Source organism: Cynara cardunculus (assembly GCF_001531365.2).
Source record: "Cynara cardunculus var. scolymus isolate 2C chromosome LG 6, CcrdV1, whole genome shotgun sequence".
NCBI classification, from domain to species: domain Eukaryota; kingdom Viridiplantae; phylum Streptophyta; class Magnoliopsida; order Asterales; family Asteraceae; genus Cynara; species Cynara cardunculus.
This window is the reverse complement of record NC_037533.1, coordinates 18,321,590-18,343,069: the sequence shown is the minus strand read 5'-3', so window position 1 is coordinate 18,343,069 and position 21,480 is coordinate 18,321,590. Positions and strand designations below refer to the sequence as shown.

Sequence of the window (21,480 nt, the reverse complement as noted above, 5' to 3'; positions counted from 1 at the left end):
ATATAATAATAAATTATATATAATTAATTAGTAATAATACGAATAATTGATTAAGTATATATATAATACCTGCTGAGGTTTAAGCATGAATGCATCAAAATCTGCTCCAACTTCATGCAAAATGGGATTTACAGAAGCAAGCTTCGAAGAAAGAAACTGAAAAAAAAATGATTAAATTAATCTGTTATTATTTAATTTTAAGATAAATTATATAATAATAATATTATAAATAAATAAATTAAAAGATTATTTTTTTATTAACCTGGATATCCAACCCGTTATGCGAACCGACTGATCCCAGGACGACACGTGGTGGTAGTGCAGAATCACCGTATTTGGACCTCCGTGGTCATAAGGAGATTTTTATTCCTCCTTGGATTTGATTGAACTTGGGACATCCATACACTTTAGACCTTTGGAGACCAAGTTCAAAACAATCAGACACCACCGTTATGGTTAATTTAAAAGATTATTTAACACTAACCACAAGGGTGGTGTCTGATTGGTTTGAGCTTGGCTCCAAAGGTCTAAAGTGTCTGGAGGTCTCAGGTTCAAATCCAAGAAGGAACAAAAATCCCCTTGTGGCCACGGAGTTCAAATGCGGTGACTCCGAGCTAGCAGGTGGTTGCCCTGAGATTAGTCGGCTCGCATAACGGGTTGGATATCCAAATTAATAAAAAAAAAGATTATTTAACACTAACCTCAATTTCATTTTGTAGACATTGGACATAATGAATTACTTCATCCAACATAAGAGCCTTTCCTGTTATCTGTTTACAAATGCATGCACATATAAATAAATAAATAAATAAATATATATATATATATATATATATATATATATATAAGGGTTGGGTTCACGTAAAACCAAGGGTTTTTGGTGAGACCCGTAAGACCAATTTATGTTCATTAATCAACTTTATAAGCTAATAATCTTATAGTATAAAGTTGCACGGTGACAATTTTGTGATTACTGAGAAGTCTCATGACAATTCTGTGATTATGAATGTTCAGATTGTAGATATAATCCAAAGATTGAGAATTGGTCTTACGGGTCTCACGAAAAACCTTTGGTCTCATATGATACCAAGTTTATATATATATATATATATATATATATCAAATAAATATGATTTATATATACCCATTTCCAAATTTAAATTCAATAATAATTTAATTAAATTTAGAAAACAATTTCAAAAATTAATGAATTTACCTTATCACACCCTGGAACAATGGCTTGCAAGGCTTTCATCTTCTCACTTATCTTCTCTCTCCTCACCTAAAACATATCATATATATATACATTTTGATCAATTAATACAAGAAAAAGTACATAAATTAATACATGTCGAGGTGAACGAAAACGACACCCTAAAAAAACAAAAACGATACCCACGAAAAGAAAATCAAGAAAACGGTTCAAACATTTTTTTGGAAAGAAGACGACACCTCTTGTAACCATATATTTTGGAACAAAATGTTTGTATATATACATACATACATACATACATATATATAGAGAGAGAGAAAAAAAAAGAGTTGAAACATGAACACATTCATTTTACAAGAACATCCTTTTATTATAGACAATCACATGTGATACTATTATTTCATCATATATATATATATATATATATATATATTTATCCTCATATTCTACTTGATATATGGAACTAAAAAATTCAAACAAGATATATAGAGGGAAGAAGGGTATAAATGGAATATCTAATAGAAAAAATAAAGAAAATATAGTACCCTTTCAGCAAGACTATGGCTATCAGTAGCTTCACCTCTCCTTGCTCTAACATGAATATACCCAATTTGCCCTTCTTCTTTACAATCTCTCATTTTCTTCTTCTTGTTTTCTTCATCATTATTGCTTCTCTTTTCCTTCCTCCTTCTCCTACAAGTCTTTGTTTCCTATAAAACCAAATAAATTCAATTAATTTTAATTAAAAAATAAATACAATTTAATTCGTGTAATTCATTAAACAACGTCGCGACTCAAACTCAAGAACTTTACGTTATCATAATCTGGTACCAAGTACTTAGACCGTTTGGTAGACTGCCAGATCAACTTAAAACCATGATGGAAGTTATTAGCAGCTCACACAACTTGTAGCTTATAAAGAGCTCATAAACCTAATTTTCAAAAGGAATTGACCGAACGAAGTTAAAAGTTAATTACATCGGATTGATGATAATTGAAGGAAGAAGAGTTGGTTGTGAGCATATTCTCCCTTTCAGCGTTGTGGTGATCATGAACCGCCATTGATATCGAAGAATTCAAGCATTGGAACTTGTTGTCAATGGAAGCTTGATTGCTACGACCACTCATCACTTCGGTGGCGATAGGTTGATCATCGGAAAAACCGGTGGTGGTGGTGGGTTTTGGGAAAGAAAGAGAAGGATGGCGGTGGCGGTGGTGGTGGAATGAGGGGGCATCCATTGGTGGTTTTGTGATTGATAAAGATGAGATTTTTAAGAAAGAAAATGTGGGTCGAGGGAATGTGTGGAAATTGAGGTATTTATAAGCATGACAACACATGGGTTTAATTGGGTCCAACGGTTTATAAAGTGTTTTCATAAAGCTAGAATGTGTTTTTTTATAATGGACAATAACTAAATTATTAGTTATTTTGAGAGCAAATTGCATGAAAAAGTAATGTATTTTAACTTGATTTTTATTTTGTGTAACGTATTTTTAAAACTTTCATTTTGGTACCTAAGATGTAAAGTTTTAAACATTTAAGTACCTGGGTAACTGGTTGATGCATTAACCGATTACTATGTTGATGTGGCGAGTGATAGGATGAAATTGGGTTGAATAGCAAATAATACTGAGTTGGATATCACATCACTCGTCACATCAACATGGTGACCGGTTACCCGGGTATTTAAATGTTTAAAACTTTACATCTTAGGTATAAAAATGGAAGTTTTGAAGGTATGTTATCCAAAATAGAATCAAATTAAAGTATGTTACTTTTTCATGCAATTTACTCTTATTTTTATCTTAAATTTTTTCTGTTTTTTATAAGTTATAGTGAAATAGTCAGTAAACCGTAAAAAGTATACAATTATTGCAAGTCACTATTCGATATTTTTTTTATCATACACAAATTAACGAATACAATCATATATGGTATATTGAATATAAAGGGTTTAATCATTTGAAAACTCTATAATTCATGAGATCTATACGATTCATTCTAAGAGGTTATTTGTTTACCTCTTAATAGTTCCATTAAAAGGTAGCATCTGAATCGTTATGAAATCTTTTAAGATTGTTTTCATTGTGTTGACAATATGTTTGTCTTATGTGCATATTTAATTGTGCATGTATGTTACAAGAAAGATTAAAGAAGAGAGAGATATTTATGGAATTTCAAAATTTTCTTAAAAAATGCAGTAATTATCTTCAATTAATTACTTAAGGGCTGTTTGGCAATTGCTGAATGATTTGGTGTAGAATGATTAAGTGGTTGGAATAATTGTATAGTGCAAAATAAAATATAATTGTTTGGTAATTGTTTACAATGAAATTATGGCACTGGATGGTTAAGAGAGACCTAGAATGCAAAATCATTCAGAGGGTTTTAGAAACTATTAAGCGGCAGACTTTTTTTTGTCAAACAAGATTCATCTCTTAACGATTCAGATGCTGTTTTTTTAATGAAACTATTAAAAGGTAAACAAATAACCCCTTAGAATGAATCTTATGTGTTTACAATATATTCATAAATAATAGGTATAGATTCAGTTTTGTTGTTTTAGTTGGTGTTCACAATATGTTCACAAGCTATACCACATCTCGTAGATTGAAAGCGTGTTCACAAATTATGGTATCAGTTCGAAAACGTTCAAAATAATGCACATTTAATTTTTTGTATGCGAGTTTTACGACGAGAGGAAATAAAATAAAGCGGAAACGAGAGAGGAGAGAGAGTTTTTTAAATTATATTTTATTTTATTTTATAATTAATTTTTTATAGTCTAAATTGGATATTACAGACCTTAAGAATTAAGAAGTTATTGAAAAAAGCCCCTTTATATTAAAACGTCAGATTGTGATCTTTCCGTCAAGATTCTTATTCGGTTTTATCGTCTCTTCCATGAGAGCTTCGTAACGAAACTTAAGGCCGTTTACTGAACACTTTAACTTGGTAAGCACTTATCGGTTCAATTACCTTACTGAGTGAACATAACAAAGATCAAGAATCTTTCCCGGTAAAGGGAAGACAAAGATCGAGAGTCTTACCCTGTAAGCACTTACCGGATTATAAACGTTTACCATCAATCTATTTTGATGGCCCGAATGTTACCCTATAAGGTAAATAAAAGTGGTGACACTTAACGGTAAGCTTTTACCTGCTAAGTGTTTTGTAAACTGCTCTTTTAGATTGTTCAAAATAGATATAGGATAGAATGAGAAATCAAGTTATGAAGTAGTGTGTGTGTGTCTATATATATATATAGGGGAGCGTTCAAATAAAAACCACTCAATTTATAAAAACCGTGAAAACCTCATTCAACCAATCATAATTTTTCATTTTGTTCATTTTTTTGTAATTTTGAGAGGTTGATTAACCATTTTTATTGTAGAGGGTGTTAATCATGGATATTATCATCTTCATTATTTTAATTTTAGATAAATACATGAAACAATTTCATTAAAATTTCATTAAATATTATATGAAACAATTTCATAACCATATATGAAACAAATCATCAAAAAAATGTATTATATGAAACAATTTCACAAGATTAAACATTTCTTGAAATTTTTTTATAAGATTAAACAATGAAATCGACGTATGAAGATGGTTTGTACGGTTTTTACAAATGAGGGTGGTTTTTATTTGAACGCTCCTCTATATATATATATATATATATGTGTGTGTGTGTGTGTGTGTGTGTGTGTGTGTGTGTGTGTGTACATGTATATGTACACACGCACACACGCGTACGTGTGTGCATCTGTGTAGGGTTTAGGGTACGCGCACTAAATGGCAAAGGCATCGACCATTTCTATTATTTTCTGTTGAAGTTTTGGCTACCTCCGTTATCTTTTACCAACAAACTTTTGGTTCATTGAATGTAATTCGGTAGAATTGAAATTTCACGACGTTAATGGAATACAATCATAACGTTTGTTTGGCGGAAATTGAAATGAAATTGGTCAAAAGTAATTTGAATTTGCATGTTTTGTCGAGGAGTATCCGAATTGGAATGAAAATAATAATAAATGACCATAATACCCTTTACGACATTTTTCATACTTGTTTTATTTTTCAAGATAAAAACGTAATTCTCTTTTGGAACTTCATATACTTCTCTCTTTACATTTTATTCGTTCTTTAAATTTTACTTTTGTATTTTATCTTTTTTAGGGGGTGTTTGGGATTGCTTATTTAAAACAACTTATGTTTTTTTTTTTGTAAAAGTGTTTATTAACTTATGTGGTATCAAACCAGAGTTTTATAAAAAGTATTTGGATTAGCTTATAGCGGTACCAAAAAGTAATAAACTGATAAGTTGTTTTTTAATGTTTGGCAAATTTTGCTTATATATATAAAATGACCAAAAATGACAGTCTTCCATATTATTGACTTATGAGAGTGTTTGAGATTGCTTATTAATTTATTTATTTTTTAACATGTAAAAATTTATTTTTCATCATTTATAATAATATCTTTGACAAAAATTTATATCAATAATATTAATAATTAACAAACATTAATAAAATAAAATTAAAATGGTAAACTGGTAATAAGAAGTTTTTCATAAGTCAGGAAGGATTAACTTATCAAAAACTGTTTATTACCGGTTTGACACCGGTATAAACAGTTTTATTTTTCCTCATCCAAACATTAACATTTAACTTATCACCGGTGCCAGACTGAAGTAAGTCAAAAATCATCTAGAATAAGCAATCCCAAACACCCCCTTAAACTTTCAGTTTATTGTTCTCAAGATGTTATTTTTTTACATGTTCTCTATATTTTGGTTAATTTATGTAATTTATCAAATATTAATAATAATAAAATAATATAAAAAAGATATAAAATAAAATTTTGAAATTACATAAACCTTATATTTTGGTGTCATTTTAATTGTCTAGATGAAAACTTTCTTATAATAACAAAATTTAAAAAAAAATATAAACTACACATTAAGGGTAAATTGGTCATTTTACTGGTCATATTCTGTACAATCATTTTTTTATTAATCGTTAAACAAGTGTTCTATTTTGTTTTGTCCTGTTCAGATATCAAACACACCCTAAATAAAGTGAAATTTACATATATAGTCAAAGCTGGTATGTGGTTTCCTTTTTTAGCAATTTTCTAACCCAAAATCCCTTTTTAATCAAATGCATAAAGATCGATTTTCGGAAGAACAAAAAAAGAATTCTTAAGCAGAAAGTGAAATCCGTATGCAGAAAACCACTTTCGACGTAAAGACTCTTTATCTTTTTTGCTTAAGACTGATCCTTACATACATGCTTATGGGCTGTTTATCAGTTATTGAATGGTTTGATTAAGTGGTCAGAATGATTAAGAGGCTCTCATGATATAATGCAGAATGAAATATAATTGTTTGGTAATTGTTTACAATGAAATTAGGGCGCTGAATGGTTAAGAGATGATCATGATACAAAATCATTCAGAGGGTTTTAGAACCATTAAGAGACAAACTTTTTTTTGCCAAACAAGGTTCATCTCTTAACAATTCAGAGGTTGCCTCTTAGTAGAACTATTAAGAGATAAACAAAACCCTGAATCTTCTACGTGAATATTGACAAAAAAATAATTTGAATTAAAAAAAAACTAAAAAATAAAACCTTAACTAGAAAGATACTCGTGCAATACAGCGAGATATATCTCGATTTTAATATTTCGTTTTATTCCATCTCAATAGATGTTTTAATACGGTGTTTATGTGGTTTTGAGAAATGGATAATGTTTTTATTTTTAAATAAGATATAAATTGGAAGATATCATAAAATTTCAAAAATAAATATATCAAATTAACTATTTAAAAGTTCTTTTTTTTGTGTAATTCCTTTAATTCAATAGTTTTATTATAATTTAATTTAGATTTAATAACAAAATAATTTATTTTTGATTCAATAATATATTTTTTATAAAGATAATAATTAATTATATTTTAGATTTTTTATATTTAAAATGAAATGTTTATCATGTATTTTATTATGTTTATCTACACTTAGTCACACGAATTTAAGCATGAAACTTTAATAAGTTATACTTATGCACAATTTACTTGTAATCTTAAATTTTAGATAATATGCATCAATAAACAGTACTTCATATATAAAAAATTGTTTTTAAATTTTTTTATCAAATATTTTATAATATAATATAGATTATTAATTAATTATTTATATAAATTTCCCAAAATAAATTACAAATAAGATTTGATGGGATGGTTGGTATCTTCAAGCACCGCCCAAAGATAACGGGTGGTCAAACAATTCCACCGCATTTAATGTGAAAATAGCAAAACTCTTTTTCCCTACGTTTTTATCGGTGTGTTACTGTGTTGGGTGTCCGAACAGTATATGACATGATTATTTAGGATAAGACATGATAGAATAAAATAGAACAACTGTTCAATGTTTGGTAAGATAAAACTGAACAGAACAAAACATGTAAATGGGTAGATTATTTTAAATTTATTTATATAATTTATTAAATTATAATAGAATAATTATTTTTATAACAAAATATATCATTTGAAAGTTTTCGTCAAAACAATTAAAATGACACCAAATAAAAAGTTTTTGTAGTTTCTAATTTTTATTTTTATCTCTTTTATACATTATTTTTATTATTATTAATATATAATAAATTACATAAATTACATAAATTAATAAAAATATAGAAACCGAATAAAAATAATATTTTGAGAACAGTAAATGAAAATCAAAGAAACATAAAATACAATAAATAAAATTTAAAAAATGAATATAATGTAAAAAGGAGACCAATTTGATGTTTCAGAAAAGAATTAAGTTTTATTTTGAAGTTATATTGGTAAAAGACAAGTTTGTTCCACCATGTTCCATGGGGTAGAGGTGGAACATGTTTGTTCCACTCTGTTCCTGTCTGTTCCATGTAAAAGTCATGACAAACATGAGACAAAGATCTCTATCATGTTTTGTCTTGTCATATCCTGTGTACCAAACGCACTCTATATGCCCCCTCACAATATCTCCATTTCATTTTCTTTTCATCAAATTATTTAAATAATTTTTAGGAAAAATTAATTAAAATAACTGTTTTCAGGGTTTTTATTTATCTCTTAGTTATTTCTCTTTTAATATTATAAAAATGCCACTACTTGTGTAAGTAACAACTCTATCAATTTATGGAGGAATCAAAGTGTAAAAAAAGTTTTTTAACCAGGTCTTAAGTGCAAGGACCGAATCTATAAATCAGTCTCAACTGTGGACCTTTATTTATTTTATAGATTTGGTTCCTGCACTTACAGACCTGGTTCAGATTTTTTTTCAACATTTTGACCCGGTAGCATATTGAAGATGTGTCACTTGCGCAGGTAGTGATATTTTAAAATTTATGGAGAGAAATGGCTAAGAGATGAATTCAAAGCCTGAAAATGGTCACTCATTGATGCTTGCTCAGTACATCACGAAAAATTTCTGGTATATACATCTAAAGGGGCTTAATCATTTGGGAATGTTATATATTGTGATAACCGTGGGAACTTTTATTTTAATGCAATGTTTTGCATTATTTTTTCTCATCTAAGGCTAGCATTTAATGTATTGCTGAACATATATTTGTTTTATAATGTGTTTGTTTCGTATGTATGCGGTTCACAATGTAAAACTATTTTACGTGTAACTTTTGTTTCACAAACAGGTTAAAAAAGGTTTATATTGTGAAACAAATACATGTGAAAAGAACACATTGTGAAACAAATATATGTTAATAAATATTCTAAATCTTAGTTTTGGATGGAAAAAAATCGTATGGAAGATCACATCATGCATTAGTTCTCAAGGTTATCACAATTTCATGAGTCCTGAAAAGAAGGTCCCCTTACATCTAAAAAAGTAAATAGCTTATTTTTTATCTGTGCTACGAGTAAAAAGTATGATCCTATATCAAGAAGATGCATACACAGGATTAGGGGTGCTCATGAGTTGGGTTGATCGGGTTGAAGACATTTGAACAACCCAACCTAATGCTTGGGGTTTGAAAAATCTTAACCCAACCCAAACTGTACGGGTTGGTCGGGTTGATACTTTGGTACATTAAAATATTCTTCTAACCTTGAATATATTATTTATTTACTCATAATTTCTTTTTCATCATCAACCATTTGATACAACTTATCATATTTCTTATGTATATCACATTCAATTAATTTTCTCAATTTACATATATATGTTCACAGTTACTAAACATATATACGAATGAGTTATATAGAGATGGATAATAGATTGAAAATATGTATATATGAAGGGCGTACATGATAGTGTAATGTCTAATGCATATATTAATATAAACTCAACAATCATATTAAATCCAAGAAATAAAATGATATCGGGTTCATCGGGTTGGGTTTAAATAATAATAATCCAATATCAACCTAATACCTAGGGTTTGAAAATTTACAACTCGATTAGACATAAGGTTGCTTCGGGTTGAGTTATTTCGCGTTAGGTTGGGTTGGGTTGATCGTGTTGGTCGGGTTTTTGAGCACCCCTACACAAGACTTCGCTTAACTAACAAACTTAACGGCGTTTGACGCAGTAACCTAATATGTAAAAAAACTGAAACCGTAATGACATAAATTATAATAAATGAATTCCGGGAATGATTTATAATAACTTTAACATTATTATATATGGAAAAAAAATGTGATTCACTCAAAAATTTAATATACGTCCAAACTGATAACAGATATATAATTCTAATTCGTAATGAATATGGAACGGGTGTCGTACTGTTGAATATAAATCGAACTAAATACAACGGATCGTTTTCATCATATCTCATCTCGGCTTTGAATGCTGCAGATACTCGTTTACCTTTCAACTCATGTCATAAATTATTAATTGTTGGAATCTATGCATCATATACACGTGTTATAATGAAAACGGGCCCCTATGCTTTATCCTCGGTACGTGGGGTTGATAAAGAAAGTGTAGAAAAGACAGACGAAATACTGAAGCTATGAAACCTGGAGATTTGATGGTTAAGTTAGCTGTCATGTGACAACGTTTTTGTTTTATTTTTCGTTTTACATTTAAACGAACTTAACCCAAACAGCAAAATTGCATACAGAACAGTGAACACCAAAATCTCCTCTATGGAAGTAAAATTAAGATATATAAAATATGATTTGTCTTTATTTCATTGGTTGGATAAGGATGAGACGTGTGACTTTGAGATACAATGACCTTAAATGAGTTTTTAATTAAATTCATGACCTCCTGACCTATTAAAGAAAAAAAAATGGGCTAGCAAAAGGGTGTCATGAATTTAAACGAGAAGTTTTAAGAACTGAGTCCAAAATATTTAAGCAAAAGGGTGATTACTGATTTACCGATAGCCCTGACCTAGCTCGTACGGAACTTGCACTGTAGGAAGTAGGAACCACATGTGAGTAGGCATTTTAGAGCTGACTCGGCTGAGCCTAGCGAAGGGGTTCAAGCTTGTCTCGTGCACCCCTGGAGACCCTTTGTGTATTTGAACTAGTATGTTGTGTATTCAAGTTCGTTTCCTGCATGATTCAGACTTGAACCTTGTTATGGCGCGTTATATGGCGTAGAGGCTTGGTTTAACTGTCGTGTTAAACCATGTGGCTCCACACAAGAGCTTGGTTTTCGTTGTAACGTGTTATGGCCCGTTATGAGCTGTTTACCAAATGCTTACTCGGGTAAGCACTTACCAAGTCACATTATCTTACCTGATAAATATGGTAAGAACCAAAAATCTTACCTAGTAAACCCGATAAGTGAGGGCGACAAGACTTACCACAGTTAATGCTTACCGAGTAAATTGTTACATACAATGTCGTTCTTGTTGACTAAAATTTTACCCGGTAAATAAATGATAGTGTTGAATTTTACCCGTAAACGCTTACCGAGTAACTGTTTGGTAAATGGTCCCTTAATCTTGATCCTCCATTCTTGATATCTTATTCTTATAAGTTCGATACATTTGATATAATTTTAGTTTTATAACTTCATATGAATTTAAATAGTTCCAGGGGACTATTCAAGACACAAACACACAAGTATACACATAATATATATATATTATATAATATATATATATATATATATATATATATATAGACTTGGGATCATATGAGACAAAGACTTTTTCATGAGACCCGTAAGACCAATTCCCAACCATTGGATTAGATCTACAATCGTTAGATCTTAACATTCACAAACGTCATGAGACTTCTCAATAATCACAAAATTGACACCGTGCAATTTTAGACCATTAGATAATTAGCTTATAAAGCTGATCAATGAACGTAAATTGGTCTTACGGGTCTCACGAAAAACCATTGGTCTCACGTGAACCCAACCCTATATAGACTTGGGATCATATGAGACCAAAGCTTTTTCGTGAGACCCGTAAGACTAATTTTTAACCCTTGGATTAGATCTACAATCTCAATATTCATAATCATAAAATTGCCACAAGATTTCTCAATAATTACAAAATTGTCACTGTGCAATTTTGGACCATTAGATCGTTAGCTTATAAAATTGATCAATGAATATAAATTGGTCTCACGGGTCTCACGAAAAACTCTTGATCTCACGTGAACCCAACCTTATATATATATATATATATATATATATATATATATATATGTTGTCCTAAGGCAGGTCTTGAAAAAAGTCACAACCTCGCCATAACTCGTAAGATTTGAATCTTCACTTTGTCGTCACGTCACGTCCCACGTCATTTAAAACTTTGATATTCGAACCTGCTGACCATTCAATACTGTCTCCTACTGGATTTCTGTAAAATATTATTAAAATAAATTCAATTCTATTTTTTAATATAATTTACCAAAAATGGTGATATATAAAACAAATAAAACGTGAACCAAATAAAATGATACCAAGATATCATATTTGTTTATTGATATATGATTGGTTGTATTAATAGCTGGCAACACCTCTTTAGATATCAAATTCACTCACGTTTTTCTTCCTCCTTCTAAAGGTTCGGAGTATCGCTGGTAGGGGTGCTCAAAAACCCGACCAATCTGATCAATCCAACTCAACCCAGCATGAAATAACTCAATTCGAAGTAACCTGATGTCTAATCGAGTTGTAAAAATTTTAGACCGTAGGTATTGGGTTGATATTGAGTTACAATTATTTGAACTTAACTCAATCCGATTGACCCGATATTCTTTTATTTCTTGAATTTAGGGATTGTTTGTTTACCTCTTAATAGTTTCATTAAAAGGCAGTCTCTGAATCATTAAAAGGTGAATCTTGTTTGGCAAAAAAAAAAGTCAATAACCCTCTGAATGATTTTGTATCATGGACCTCCCTTGACCATTAAGCGCCCTAAGTTTATTGTAAACAATTACCAAACAATTATATTTCATTTTGCACTATATCATGAAGGCCTCTAATCATTCTGACCACTTAATCATTTTGCACCAAATCATTCAGCAACTTCCAAACAGCCACTTAATGTGATTGTTGAGTTGCTATTAATATGTATATTTGATGACTACACTATCATGTATTCTCTTTATATACACATATTTTCAATAAATTCTCCATATCTATGTAACTCACTCGTATATATGTTTAGTAACTGTGAACATATATATGCAAATTGAGAAAAATTAATTGAATGTGATATATGTAAGATTTAACAAACATGAATAAGTTGTATCAAATGGTTGATGATAAAAGAAAAATTATGAGTATAAATATAACATATTCAAGGTTAAGAGAATATTTTAATGTACCAAAATATCAACCAAACCAACTGTATGGTTTGGGTTGGGTTAAGATTTTTCAAACTACAAGAATTAAGTTGGGTTGTTCAAATGTCTTCAAACCAATCAATCCAACTCATGAACACCCCCTAATTGATGGTGTTGAATGGTACATTTAACCTTCTTGTACTTCTTTTCATACTAAAAATGTGTATGGTAAAAAAACACAATGTTTGATTCATGAAAAAAAGTACATTTTGTTTATTAAAAAAAAAAGATGAAAGGGAAAGAAAATGTGAGATGAGGGTTTTCTTATCTCACATTTTCTTAAACATGTAGTGAGACGTCAGCTTATGTGTACAGATTAATCCTTCAGGTAGCGGTGTTTATTTGGCGGGTTCGGATGGGTAAACCAAAAATCCGATCGGATTTCAAATAATGAAACCAAGCTCCGAATCTTGGGTTTTCGATTTTGAATTATTTCGGGTTTGGGTTTGTCGGTTTCTAGTTGGGATTGGTGGGTTCGGGTATAGTTATATGTGTGCACACACATATGCATTGAGTCGATTTTTAAGAATGAATTCAATAGATTGAAAGAATTGATGAAATTAATAGTAGGTTAAAAAATTAGGAAAAAACACAGGATTTTTCAAAATATAACTAGATAAATAAATATTTAAAAGTTATTATATAGTATATATTTTGGGTTTTCAAACGGGTTGGTTGGCCAAAAATAAAACCCAGTCCCAATTCAAATATCCCAAAAAATTAGGTTTCGGGTTTTCGGATTTCGAGACATTCTAGTTTTGCAGAATCATCTTATTCCTTTACGGGTTTCGGTTTCGGATCATTCAAGTTTTGGACACCCCTACCCTCAAGCTATCGTAGGTGAACTTCCATGACCATAAAAATGTAAGAACTGGTCTTTGAGGTTCTTTGCAAGTTGAAGAGCATTAAATTTTAGAAACTAATGTGTGAACCCGAGTCTTTTTGACACCAGATTAATAACAGTATTATTTTTGTTGTTGGGATCCAAAGACCACGGTCATACACAATCTGATGTGCGTTTAATAATTATGTATACTATGCGAAAGTTATCTTATATTTTGTGAAGATCACAACCATTACTTCACACTTTAACTATGAGTTGTAAATGTTACATTAAATTATGTGAATTTTATAACAGTAATATGATATAACAGTATATTCATAGTTTCTTAAGACAACATTCACACAGTATAAAAGTATCTTCACTTGTTTTCACTAAAAGGGTTTATTTTCTTAATAACCCTAACGCTTCTCGCTTGTTTCCAAGATAACCATATGAAGTTGTTTTAGTCGTTAGTTCTCGCATACTTGTGTTTTTCTTTAGATTTCGAATATCTTTGTACATGTTTTAGCTGATAAACAAGTTTTAGCCAACGTGAGCTTTATTCCACAAACCACATAATTAAGAATTACATATAACTTGATAACTTGTCATGTAGGCCATCAGTAGTTACAAAATTACCGATTAAAGCAAGTACGAAATAGAACTACTTAAATTTGTGTTTCAAATTAAGGAAAAAAAGTTTATTGTTGCTCTATATAATAAGTAAAGCAAACATCATTTCATTTTGTCGTAGTTTATTTAAATATTGAGTTTGGATCACGTGAGACCATTTTTTTTACACTTGAAACTTCACAGCAAAACGCTTCACAGTATTTTTGTTGTGTACCTTCACAGCGTTATGTGTGAAGTTTCAAATGTAAAAGAATGGTCTTATGGGTTTTACGAAAACAGACTGGTCTCACATGAACCCAACCTTTTTGGGTATAAAAATATAGTTAACTGTAAAGAAAATAGGAAATGGAGCTTAAAAATAAGATAGATGAAGAAAGCGGGTAGTTTCTGAAAGACCCGCAGGCCCAAAAGAAAACTTGATTAGTTGAACAGATCAGCCTCATAGAGCCCAAAGGAAGAAAACGTTTAGGGTTTTTAGATATTTAACTTTTAGTTTTATCTATTAGAGATCATTCTTACGGCTCGTTTATCAAACACTTACCGGTAATAATTATCACCTTCGCTTACTTGGTTGATAACATTTTCGGCCATCAAAATTGATTGTTGGTAAACATCATTTGTCTTATGACTCACTTACCGGGTAAGATTCTTGATACTTGTTATGCTTCTTACCGCGTAAGATTCTCGTTTTTTGTCATGTTCAACCAGTAAAGTAAGCGCCACCCGATAAGCATTTGGTAAACTATCCTTATTTTCAATGACAGATAAACCAAACCAAACAAACTTAAGATATTCTACTCGAAATTTTCAAAAAAGGATAAAATAAATGGGAAGACGTTTGATCCATGAATTTAAAGATGAATCCGCTTTAAATCATCAGAAAAAGAATGTCACTTTACACGATGTGTATCAATACTTATTGCACGCATAAATGGTGCTTATATTGTAATCTATGGTGGTGTCTAATAATGGGATGGACTAAAAAACACTAGACAATGGAGAATGAATCGAATATAAGACGATAACGTGTTTAAGCTAAAGTAGTAAGCATACCAGATCCTAATATTGTTTATACGTCGGATGTAGATCGTTCTTTGAGATACAAAATGGCTTAATTTTGTCGAGTTGAGTGGTTTACTCTGTAGCAGCGGGAGGAGGAGCACCACCGGTGGTCGGCCTACAAGGAAGAGAAAACAAAGATTAGAAACGAGAGTTTGGATTTTCTTCAAATACACAATCAAAGACAGTTTAGAATGTCAAAGTTTCACATCAGCTAGACACGAGACATTAAACTTGTATATATGCAGAAACCTCTTGTATTTGTATAAGGGGCTCTTTTAAGAGGATTCAAAGCGGTTTCATACATCAAACTGGTAAATTAAATGAAGCTGGTAAATCCCACTCAAAAGTAGGGTATGTGATGGGGTTTATATTGTTGGGTTATATTTATTTATTTCTAGCCTATAAAGAATAGATAAATGGCCCAACAATAGTAGCCCGATATAAGCTATATATAGTCTTGTATCATAGGGTTTCTGTATGAGAAGAAAAAGTTCACAAAATATAAAAGCGAGAAAAGTTCGACTGCACTTTTCGGGCAAGTGCAGCCGTGCCGTTTCGTCTACTCCCAGAGTTAGAACGTCGGATCGTCATGATTTTATTATCTACATTCTGAATGGTAGAGATCGGTTTTTGAGGTCAGGAAATCATCCTTTTTTCCGTTCGACATATAGCATTTTTTTTTCTGGGTCCTTTTGGTTTGGTTCCATACTTCTTGATGATTTGTTCCAAGAGTATGATGATTGTTGTTTGCCTCTAGGTTTATCTAGAGAAGACTTTTGTATTGTTTATTGGTGGTAGTGGACTTTAAGCGGCGGATCCCGTGATTTTACTCTCACCTTAAGAGGTTTCCACGCTAAAATCCGTGGATTACGTGTGTGTTATCTTTGTTGCTTATTTCTGATTTGGGGGCTGATTATTATTGCATTTAATATACCTATGTGTTTGCATCCTCACATGTTCATCTAAGTTGGGAAAGTTCTATCCGACGACGGTTTATTCTGCATTGTTGTTACTGTTGTGACACGTTTTTCCCATCACATATATCTTAGCATATGATATAACAGCCAGAATACACCACATTTAGGACTCGACATCACATGGGCATCAAAACTATAAACCGAACAAACCCAGTATATCCTACTTAAAAGTAGGGTATGTGAGGGGTTTCATATATCTTAAAATGGTATAAGAGCCAAGGTCTACCATATCTAGGGGCTCAACACTGTTTTTTGATTCCAAATTGGCTAAACACAAACCATGAAAAGAATTGTGCAAGGTCTTTGGGTTTTAATTTTACATGTCTTGTTTAGCAATTTACCAATCTTGTCTTATCTGGCTGATTTACACCAATTTTGGTGGTACAGAAGAAAAAAAATTGTCCACTCGGTTCTATCTAGTCCCCTTTCTTAATTTCACACCAAATGTGGGACCAGTATTTTGTCCTATTATGTCTTTTCTTGTTCCGCAAACCAAAGGGTTTTCGGATATCCTAGAATGTGTTTTCTGTTAGCAGAAGTATGAAGGATGAAAGAACTTACAGGCCAACGTAAACTTTGAAAGAATCATAGATACCCCATTGAACTCCGGTAAGAGTTCCAATCATAACAATACGAAGAGGAAGACCACGAGTGAAGAGGCCCCACACGCCGAGCTTCTTGACAGCCTGCAGCACAGGTTTTGCAGATCATGTAAATATACAAGCAAAGATAATAGAGGTGCATGATGTTGCAGCCAGTTCTTTCAAGAAATTAAAGATGGAAAAACGAGAATGAAATGTGTTAAGAGTCCCATGTTGGCTAGACTCGAACAATTCTCCTCTATATATACCAGAACCTCTTTTCTATCCTCAAAAGCTCTTTTGGAGATTAATTTTGGGTTTCCACATATTCTCACATGATATCAAAGCCAAGGTCTAGGACTTGACGCTACAGGAGAAAATCTATACTCCCGTCTTGCCCCCTCTCGACACTCTGGAACAATTCTGTCTAGCCAGGGACGGACCTAGTGTAGTGGTTGGTTTGCAAGGCTTTTATTCCAGACCCAAGTTCGAATACTGTTAGTGTCATTTTCTTAGTCAAATGGTGTCACCATTTAAAAAAGATTTTGTATATTTGTTTTTATAGTCAAACGGTGCCACCTTTTGAAAAAATTTCCCTATATTTTTTCTTATAGTCAAATGGTGCCACCATTTGAAAAAAAAAATTTGGGTCTGTCCCTGTGTCTAGCCTCCTTTGGAGAGGGCATGTTAGAGTCTCACATCGGTTAGACTTGGACCATTTCTCCTCTGTATATGATCAAACCTCTCTCAAGGGCTCTTCTGGGAATTCCACATATTCTCACAAAAAGAAATGATATGAATAATACTCACATCTCCAACAGTAGCACCCTGGGCATTGTTGAGGAAAGAGACCAAATTATCAGCTGGATGAGAAACGACGGCACAGAAGATACCAGCCACATAACCACCAGCAAAGCTCACTCCAAGCTGAGTACTTTTGCTACATTGATCCTTTGGAGTGGGGATGGCATACTTGTACATCATCTCAACGATTGTCTCAAAAGATGCAAACTTCATCATTGTATCTGAAAAGCAAAGTATTCCTTTAAAACTAAAAGTGCCACTCGAGTAATAAAGAATTAACATAGATACGTCTAGCATCACCAAAAAACCAAACCAAACAGACCAAATATATCCATGTTGGAAATTAATATATGGCAAGATTGATTTGAGCAAGTTTTTACAATATCCTATTCGAAATTAGGGTGTATGATGTACGCAGGCCTTGCCTCAACCATTAGAACCGAGAGGTTGTTTTCGTGAAGACCCCGGCTTGTGCACATTGCAAAGGTGTGTGCAAGCATGCAATAACAAAAGTAATAGAACATATAACTGGGATTCAATGGTGTACGTGCTTCAAAGGTGTCAAGCAGACAATGCAATCAGGTAAAGCATGTAATGCAATTAGAAAATTTGAATGTCAAATACAATAAAGTTTGAAGCTATATGAAGCAAATAATTTTTTAACTACAGTTCTTAATGCATACTAAAGAGGGGGCTGGTTCAAATAAGAAGGCAAAATATTGTGATGAGGAAAGAAGGAAAGGTTAAGGCAAGGTTCATATGTGAATCATTGTCCCAAAAATTTGAATATGCATATGTAAACCAACATTACAGATTATTCATATGGGCTCACATATGCATCTTCAAATGGATTTCTTCGATAATTCAGATATGAACCTTTCTTTCTTAAGTTCGCATGATAGTTAGCCTTCTTATTTAAACCTCAAACTACTAAACAAGTTAATTATTTAAATTCAATGAAATATGAACTCACAAGGAATCTGTCGTCCCCACAGAGGACCTAAGCCCTTGAATAGCCTGTACAAGAGTATACGAAAATTGAAAAAATCAATCCTCTTCGGATATGTAGGAACAAAATTGCTTTGTAAAATTTTCAAATTAGTTGATATTGTGGTCATACCCTGCAACACCTTCAGCCTTGACAATCTTAGGTAAGCCGTCTGACAAACCCCTTGCAAATCCAGGCTGAGTTTGAACACGGACCTTAACTGCCTCAAACGGGCAAAGGGCGACGTCAGCAATAACTTCGGCCGATGCAGAACCAGCAAGGTAAATCAACGTTTTATACTTGGTTGCATACTCAGGACCAGCAATGTCAGAGTAGGTTTTCTTAAAGAACTCGTAAAACCCATACTTGCCAGCACCCTGTAAACTGTAACCAAGAAAGGTTGGTGCCCAACCCTTGTAAAATCCTCTCACTCCCTGCTCCTTGAGCAATACACCGAAGCCAGAAGAAATACTCTTGTACTTTGCAGGGTCAATCTGAAGAATCGAGCATACATACACGTAAAATAGTCAGACTGTAGACACAGGACAGCATAATTAGAGATTTTCACCCCCTTTGCTAATTCTTTCGAATTAGAAGTCCCTTATGATTTTAACATTCTTGCATATATAGCACGTAAGTATGATAGTTATCTCGTAAGTCGTATGATAAACATTAGGACATGCAGAAGAACAGTAAGTTGTAGATCGCGCTAAACATTTGACATCTTAAGTCTCGTACGTTCAAATACACTTAAACGTCTTATTTAACCAAGGCTAACAAGTAGCTACATCTATAACTCGGCTTCATTTTAAACATTCCTAACGCATAACTTGTACAACTCTGGATATTTTCCTAAACGTGTAACCACAGTAAAATAAAAGCTAAACATCTAAACACATTCACAAGTAAATGGCAAAGTTGAACACATACGGCCTATTATATCTTAAGATCTATCCTCGTATGAATGAATAAATTAGAATTCTGATATAGGTAAGTTCGATTACCGATTGAAATCAAAAGAGATGTTATTCAAATTCTTAAAACTAGACATATAAATCAGCAAGAGATCTAGTCAGTAAGAGATTGACCTGCATATTACATTTCACAACATCTAATGGAGTGACCGCCATGTGTGTGATCCCGCAGGCCAAAGTACCACCAGCAGTACATGCCGCATAATAAGCCGGCGAGAACATCTTAATCCTACCTGGCTCGCTGGGCGCCGGTACCACGAAACCGCTTCTCGCAACAGGAGATGACGCTGAAACAGAAGACGGCGAAGAATCAGACAAACTCCGTTGATTCTCCGTCAAATGCTCAAAACCGAATCCATTCTTAAACGAAGAGTACAGAAAGCTCGGGATCAGAGACTGCCGTGAATTCTCCATGAATTCCTTCGCAATCGTGCTTCAATTGCTTCAATTTCACGCTAGTTTAGGGTTTTGAATGATGAGCGATCGACAACACAGGGATTCAATTATTCAAAAAGGTAAGGAAGACTGACAAACGTCTGCGCCTTCGAAGACGACTCGTTGCGCGGGCTCTGAAAGTAACCTGAAAATATATATACTTTCTGGAAAACTAATTGCCCCTGAATTATGATTAATTTACAAAGGGTTTTAACTGAAATTACTAGCAAGAGAAGGGTAATTTAGTAATTCCATAAACATATTCAGAGAAAGGGAGCCACGTTTTGGCGGCCACCGGTTGGACCGGAATTCGGAAAGTTCGGAAGCCATAATAAAAAGACACGTGGATATATGATTACGATGCATGGAACGGTTGTTGAATGGTTTAAATGGTAGAAAAGAATATAATTGTATGGTAATTATTTATGACGAAATTAGGATGTTAAATGATTAAGAGAGATATATGATATAAAATTATTTAGAGGGTTTTAAAATCATTAAAAGACAGATTTTCTTCTATCAAACAAGATTCATCTTTTAACGATTTAGATATTATCACTCTTAATAAAATTATTAAGAAGTAAACAAACAACCCCTTAATTTAATCAAATCGACAAAAAATAATCAAATTCACTTTCTACATACTTTTTAATCAAATTCCTCCCATAATTATAGCTCATGTATATGTCTCACGTATTTATATAAATCCTATTTTCAAATTAAAAATACAGGAAAAGATTCCTTACGTAAACATGGGTAAGATCGTCATTTCTGCAAAATTTTGAGTTAATTTGAAAGTAAAAGGTTGTTTGGGATTGCTTATTTGAAACAACTTATATTTTTTACAAAAGTTTTTATCAACTTATTATAAGTTAGAATGGTTTAACTTCTTCAAAAACTTCTTATTACCAGTTTGGCATCGGTATAAGTTGTTTATCCAAACACTCAAAAGTGCTTATTACTAGTGTGACACCGAAATAAGTCAATAAATTGTTTTTATAAGCAATCTCAAACACCCCCTAAGTTTTACATAAATGTCTATAGCATTTACATAAATCACGGCTAAAATGAGAATTTATTGTTAAAAGTGGTTTATGAATTTGGTTGAAAAGATTGATTATTTTGTTTAATTTCCTGATTTAATTTTATATTTTTTAATTATTTT

The 21,480-nt window shown here is 32.1% G+C and overlaps 2 protein-coding genes across 2 annotated transcripts in view; both read right to left on the bottom strand.

Moving 5' to 3' along the window:
• The window catches only part of LOC112514233 (transcription factor bHLH48-like), a 13,960-nt gene extending 11,619 nt beyond the window's left edge, over positions 1–2,341 (bottom strand). The window contains exons 1-4 of the mRNA XM_025120566.1: positions 2,192–2,341; positions 2,027–2,080; positions 1,759–1,923; positions 70–156 (exon numbers count right to left, since the gene is read on the bottom strand). Of these exons, the coding sequence (XP_024976334.1) occupies positions 70–156; positions 1,759–1,923; positions 2,027–2,080; positions 2,192–2,341 (456 nt within the window). The remainder of the gene's footprint in view (positions 1–69; positions 157–1,758; positions 1,924–2,026; positions 2,081–2,191) is intronic.
• A 13,016-nt stretch (positions 2,342–15,357) lies between these two features.
• LOC112514516 (mitochondrial phosphate carrier protein 3, mitochondrial-like) lies at positions 15,358–20,440 on the bottom strand. The gene is made up of 6 exons (XM_025121030.1): positions 19,995–20,440; positions 19,039–19,400; positions 18,892–18,935; positions 17,925–18,139; positions 17,095–17,219; positions 15,358–15,671 (listed from the first exon to the last, which is right to left on the bottom strand). The coding sequence occupies exons 1-6, from the start codon at positions 20,292–20,294 to the stop codon at positions 15,629–15,631; spliced, it is 1,089 nt and encodes a 362-aa protein (XP_024976798.1). The 5' UTR covers positions 20,295–20,440; the 3' UTR covers positions 15,358–15,628.
• Between the last annotated feature and the right edge of the window lie 1,040 nt (positions 20,441–21,480).

What these genes read in the sequence shown, in the direction of transcription:
- LOC112514516 (XM_025121030.1), bottom strand. Translation starts at nt 20,294, where the DNA reads ATGGAGAATTCACGGCAGTCTCTGATCCCGAGCTTTCTGTACTCTTCG. An exon ending in GTGGGGACGACAGATTCCTT is followed by an intron (nt 18,140 to 18,891) that starts GTGAGTTCATAT and finishes TTTGCTTTTCAG; the next exon opens with ATACAATGATGAAGTTTGCA. An exon ending in TTCAAAGTTTACGTTGGCCT is followed by an intron (nt 15,672 to 17,094) that starts GTAAGTTCTTTC and finishes TCTTCCTTGTAG; the next exon opens with GCCGACCACCGGTGGTGCTC.